At 53.0% G+C, this 6,000-nt stretch overlaps 2 protein-coding genes across 2 annotated transcripts; both read left to right on the top strand.

Annotated features, from left to right (window-relative positions):
* The first annotated feature begins 878 nt into the window (after nucleotides 1-878).
* Nucleotides 879-1,865, top strand: BZA05DRAFT_141300 (uncharacterized protein). The gene has a single exon (XM_051478899.1). It carries the CDS (start codon nucleotides 932-934, stop codon nucleotides 1,733-1,735), a length of 804 nt encoding a protein of 267 aa, XP_051336833.1. The 5' UTR covers nucleotides 879-931; the 3' UTR covers nucleotides 1,736-1,865.
* BZA05DRAFT_458625 (uncharacterized protein) lies at nucleotides 1,751-2,701 on the top strand (the record flags this gene model as incomplete). Its single annotated transcript, XM_051487612.1, has 2 exons — nucleotides 1,751-1,920; nucleotides 2,025-2,701. The coding sequence occupies 2 exons, from the start codon at nucleotides 1,751-1,753 to the stop codon at nucleotides 2,494-2,496; spliced, it is 642 nt and encodes a 213-aa protein (XP_051336834.1). The 3' UTR covers nucleotides 2,497-2,701.
* Nucleotides 2,702-6,000: the final 3,299 nt, after the last annotated feature.

The raw sequence follows: 6,000 nt of genomic DNA on the forward strand, positions 1-6,000 counted from the left end.
GGCTTGATGGGCTTACGACATGGAAATCACCTGACTGACTAACACGTATTTCTGGCGTGAGGGGGATGGGGAGGACCCGGGGGGGTTGTTTTGGCTGTTTGAGCTTGTTTGCTTGGTTGGTTGGTTGGATACCAGCAACTGTGGCTTGCTGTGTGTGGGAATTCCCCAATCTGCTATCCTGGCACCGGGGGGACTCCCGACGGGCTGGCTGGCTGGCTGGGAAGAAAGGTTGGTGGTTCTTGGTTGGTGGCTGAGGAGGGAGTTGTGGTGGTATCGGGTTGACTCAGATAGTTAGAGTACGTTGGAATGTCACTATGGTCCTATGTAGAGTAGTTACCGATCTGTGCGAGATGTTGGTGTTCCCACGGCTCTGGGCTGAGACACACACGAAACGGGAGAAAAAATAACATACCTACTGTAGGTAGAGTAGAGTATGTATTCGCGCAATCACTCCCCACGGAGACCGGACCCGTGCTTATGTATGTAGCGATCCTAGAAGTTTCGGACCACGATTTCGGTTTCGTTGTTGCTTTCGTTCGATCGTTCGTCCGTCGTTTCTCTTGTGAGGAAAGTGACCATCTAACCATCGTGATCGTGCGGGGAAACTGGCAAACTGGCAATGGTAGCACCCGGCCGAACGAACGGCTGACGAAGGCCCCTGGCCGCCGGGGCTGAGCGTGAGTGGGGGAAAGAATATATCGCTCGAGAGTCTCGACTCGAGATGGACTCGAGATGGATCATGGGAGGGGATCGCGCAAAATTAGTAATTCTGCCCGCTCCGCTCATTGGCCACTGTTTTTGGACCGGCCATTTCAAAATTCAGGCTTTCATCTCAGGCTTTCATCTCAGGCTTTCAGGCTTTCAGCCCCCCCGTGAGTCGCGACGCCGCCCCGCCCCGCACCCGCACCGGCGAACATATGTATATTTACCTATGTATTTCGGCGGCTTCGGAGCTTCGGTGCGCTGTCACCACTGGCCCATCGCTGCATATATTGCGCGTTTATCTATCGGCCGGAGCCGCATCGGTACCGAAATAGCACGGCCCCGCGGCCGCCAAGCTATCGATTCCGTGAATAGCAACTTCCGGGCATCACTGCATGAGCCCCCGAGTGCATCGGGATCTGAAGGGCCCCATTCACCAATTTCCTGTCTGGCTGGATGCGATCGGAACTTCGTGCCACTGGACTTCCTCCCCCTCCCTCCATTACATATACCTACTACAACGTGGCTGATTATGATGATGAAGCTGATGATGAAGCTGATGATGAAGCTGATGGATAAGCCAAATATGTCTGCCTGCGGGCTGAGCTGTTTGTTTGTTTGCTGCGAACTCCGCTCGGAAATAGATCTCGCACAAAAACTTCATGTGAAATCATGTCAGCTTCCACATAACTATACCGCATCTCTCCCCTCCGCCCCTAACAATCTTTCCATCCATCCATCCATCTGTCCTTCCTCTCTCCTTCCTCTCTCTCTCTCTCTCTCTTTCTCTCCGAAACACCTCCGACTCCCGTTTTTGAGTCCCGAAGAGTTATCACGCCTATTCCTTGTGCCGATCCTCCCGCCTCGCCCCGGCCACTCCCCGGCCCCCCCGGGCTGTACGACGCTCGATCTCGGAGCCAGCGTCGCCATACCGACCACCGCATACCGATCTGAGATAGATATTATCCACATTTCGCTCCCTCCCTGTCTGCCCTCGTTCCCCCTACCCAGGAGCAACTATATAAGCAACTAAGCCCGATCCGATACGATGTCGCCGCGAGTGATGCCACGTGCCGACCCCCTAGCCGCCGAGCAGGGTCCGGCCGCAAACGATGGGTTAGGTATTTCCGACAACGCCGGCGGCGCTCAAAACCTGACCGCCTCTGCCGTCGCCGCCGCAGGCTCGGCGGTCATCACCGGCGGGTTCCAGGAATCGCTGTAAGCTCCCCCTCCCTCCCCCTCCCCGCTCGCCTACACTTCGACCTGCATTCATTTCGTTCATCCCCCCGCTAATTATTTTTTCTTTTTCCCGCGGATTAAAGACTGGGCCTGCACACCACCAACGCCATCCTCATGGTCGTGTTGATCGCCGTGCTGGTGCCGCTGGCGGTCACGGCGGTGTGGTTCATGTGTCGCCGGCGGCAGAAGAAGAAGGTAGCGGCGGCGGTGGCGGGGGAGAACGGGGATAGGAAGATGCGGCCGCTTACGCTGGTCGCGAGACACATCTCCGACGGCGGGAAGAAAGTCGAGAGGGACGTGGAGAGGGAGGGGGAGAGGGAGGGGGAGATGGAGGGGGAGATGGAAGGGGACAGGGAGAGGGAGGGGGAGAAGGGCTTGGTGATGGTTGAGGTCTCGCTTGCAGAGGAGGAGGAAGAGGACGCGGTCGCGAAGGCAAAGAGGGAGGCGCAGGCTCAGGTACAGGCGGAGGCACAGGCGGAGGCTCAGGAACAGGCACTGGATCAGGCATTGGCACAGGCACAGGCGAAGCGGGGATGGTGGAGGTGGAAGACGTAGACGTTCTAGACGTAGACGTAGACGCATAGTAGGGTGTTGGCGTTGGTTTACATGCATACAAGAAATTTGCACGATGGCCGAGGAAAATGGGCAGGTATTCATTCAATTCGTTCATGCATTCAGCGGAGACGGCAAGATTATTTCCTTTTGCGTTTCTTTCTCTTTCTTTCTTTCTCTTCTTCTTCTTCTTCTTTTTTTCTTTTCTTTTCCTTTTATGATACCTTTTATGATACCTTTTATTCCCTTCTCTTTACCTTTTCATGACGTTCACGGACAACGGGGGAATACTGTAGATAACGGACAGATATTCATGGGCGGCAATGCTGGTGGTGGAAACGGGAGGTGGTAAGGTACAGGAATATCAACAACAGAGAGTCGAGACTCGAGACAAATGCATGCAGCAGCAGCGAGAAGGAAGGAGGTCTGGTTTCTTCATATGTAGGATGTAGCTGGCCTCTCTCGAGTCTCGAGCCGCTTTCCCCCAGAGCATGCTTTGTATGTACCATTTGCATCGTGAGGTTTATTTTATCTTGTTTTGTTGCGCTTTTGTGATATCGTCTAGAGCATGTAGAGTACGTTGCATATACAGTGCCTATGGCCTGGCCCGGCCCTTTCTTCTTCTCTCGAGTCTGTCTCTCTGCCTTCGGCAATTGCACGAATAGAGTAGATACCCAGACGCCATGTACAGTCCGCACACAGCAACAAGTTCCATCCCTTCCTTTCCCAGTTCCCACCAGCATCCCTCTCTGGAGTCTCGACGACGACGATGTCACATCCATCCAGAGTAACTGGTAACCGCCTCAATGCCTCACAATTCCCAATGCCTATCCGCCAGAAAAAACCGCAAATTTAGATTCGCCCTCCATCCCCCCGGGCGGGCCCCCGTTTCCTTTTCCCACCCTAAGGGAGTACACATGACCCCCCTCCCTACCTGCATATGTAGCTCCGCATACCTGCTTACCTATATGTATACTCACCAGCTGCCGTATGTGTGCAGTAGCGGATGATTATCGTGAGGTCGTTCGTGAGTAGACAGATACCTGATAAAGAGAGAGAGAGAGTTCTTGCCCAGAAATGCAGATGCAGAGTACCGAAGGTACACAGTAGAGTACATGGTGGTACGTGTATGCTTTCGGGGAACTCCCACCACATCATACTCTGGAGTACGGTACCACTTGCCCTCTCCCACAACGACGTCGCCCCTTCCAGGCTTCCACCCTCTGGAGTCTTGCTATGTGCATTCCCCCGTCCCCGTCCTTGTCCCCCGTCGCGAAATCGTTCCATCGCCCTATCGCGACTGAAACCGTTAAAGAAGGAAGTTAGAACGAAGGAAGGAAGGAAGGGGCGGTAGAAGTTTCCCCCCCTCCCACCCATAAATAAAAAAAAAAAAAAAAAAAGCACCAGCAAGTTCCCGAGAGCGCGGGCGGGGGCGCGGGCGGGCGCGAAAGCAAGTACAACTGTGCAAGTGCGCACCCAGGCCCAGGTTGTATGTAGAGTATGTATGAAGAAATGTAAAGTACTAGGTCAAAAGGTTTTCGTACGATGGCCGTTTTACACCAAAAATGCCCATTTTCAAGTAACCAAAACCCACCCTTCACGTGGCGGAAAAAAATCGAGTCTTTCGTAGAAGCTTTAGAATTGCAAGATGCATCACATATAAGAAGTCTGACGACTTTTGCTTCGGATTGGTGGCGCATGGTACGGTGTTGTGCACGGGTTGGAGAGTGATTTCAGATTTTGTATGGGGCCCCCACACAAAATTATTGCGTGACAACCAGTTTCAACACCAACTTCTCTCCCATACGGCATTACTCAACCACCACCAGTTAGAATTATGTGCCGATTTCAATCTAGGTTCTCTACCCGATTTAGAAGACCATATAATGGTCCACATATTTTTATACTACCTTATGGTTGCTGTATCTATGGCGGGAAATGACCTACCTCGGTGAAAGGGAAATCCGCCAAGCCACTCTACTTCGCATAAAATAATCCGCCTGGCGAGCTGGAAATCTCATTGAAGCTTTATTAGTATATATTCGTGATATATGCCAATTATTAGTACTCTCTTAAGTGTGGTTGTTGTGTTATAGAGATATATGTCTGTGGTGTGGTGGCGCTTTTGGGGGAGGTGTACGAAAACTTTTGGCCTGGTACTTTATGTAAACATCCACAGCGCACATCCACATCGCACAGCGATGTATGATGTATCATACTCTACATATCATATGTACCCCCCGCCCAACCCCAACCACCTCGAAATCACGGTAAGTATTGTAAACCGGACCAGCCTCCCGCCGTCATGCAGATTGCCGTCGCACCACCACCACCACTACTCTACACCACTACTCTACACCACCAAGTTACACCGCTACACCACTGCACCAACTGCACCACTATGATATGTAGCGTATGTAGCGTATGTACGTAGAGTAAGTCGAGTAGAGTACGACCGTCCACACACACACCCACCATCCCAATCACCATTCCCTAAGAACACATCTATCCGGACCAAACCTGAGAGTGAGTGCGAGGGCAGGCAGTGGCTGCAAAGTGCACAGTGCACAGCTGCGGATGGTTTGCCGTGTCTCACTACCATCATCCACCATTCGCCGCCGCCGCTGCCTCATCCTCCGTGGAGCTGCCTGGAGCTGCCACTGCTCTTCCCTGGAGCTACAGTTTATAGACCTATGTAGGGAGTTGACATGCGGAAGCAAGAGAGAGATGGACGAGCCATAAGGAGTCATCGTCGAAACGACCGGCGAAGTCCTCTCCCGGGTCCTTTCCCTCCCAGGTCGCTTCCCTCGCACAGCTACCGGTATCTTTCCATCTACCAATCTATCCCCGCCAACCGCGTGCCGAGGGCTCTACTTTAGGTAGAGTACCTGTGTAAAGTGCGTAACTACTGTGTGGTATCATATCTTGCACAGGTGCAATACTGCTCCATCCATAGTAGAGGACCGTAGTTATCGACGCCGGATGACGTACTCTAGAGTAAAGATGATGCACTTTACACATGTACTCTGGGGGAGAAAGTGTGTGGTGGTGGTGGTTGTGGTGGTGGAAGGTGAAAGGCGAAAGCCTGGCTGCCTGGCTGCCCAGTGGCTGCCCAGTGCCTAGTGCCTGCCCGCCTGCCTACATACCGTACACACTCTAGGTACTGCCTAGTGAACACGCGCGCCGCGCCGCGCCGCGCCGCCCCGTGCCGCAGCAGCGACTCTACATACTCTACTCTACCGATGATGTGGGTGTGTATACGGTATTCCCGGTGTGTGTGTGGTGGATGTGTGGTGGGTGTGTGGGTTCGTTTGCATCTTTGCTCTGCTTTGTTCGGTTTCTCGTTTCTCGTTTCTCGTTTCGCCTGATGCCTGATGCATATACTTACGGTAGGTACGGTCGTCGGTAGTAACTTTAGCCATACTGGCCCCGGGGAACAAAGGAGGAAAGAACGGAAAAAAAGAAAAGAAAGAAAGTCAACCCCACTATGGGGCCCGATGCAAACCT

Source organism: Tricharina praecox, assembly GCF_024521635.1.
Source record: "Tricharina praecox strain CBS 144465 chromosome Unknown BZA05scaffold_24, whole genome shotgun sequence".
NCBI lineage: Eukaryota > Fungi > Ascomycota > Pezizomycetes > Pezizales > Pyronemataceae > Tricharina > Tricharina praecox.

Bases quoted from the DNA above. Each gene is read 5' to 3' on its own strand.
- BZA05DRAFT_141300 (XM_051478899.1), top strand. From the start codon at position 932: ATGTATTTCGGCGGCTTCGGAGCTTCGGTGCGCTGTCACCACTGGCCC.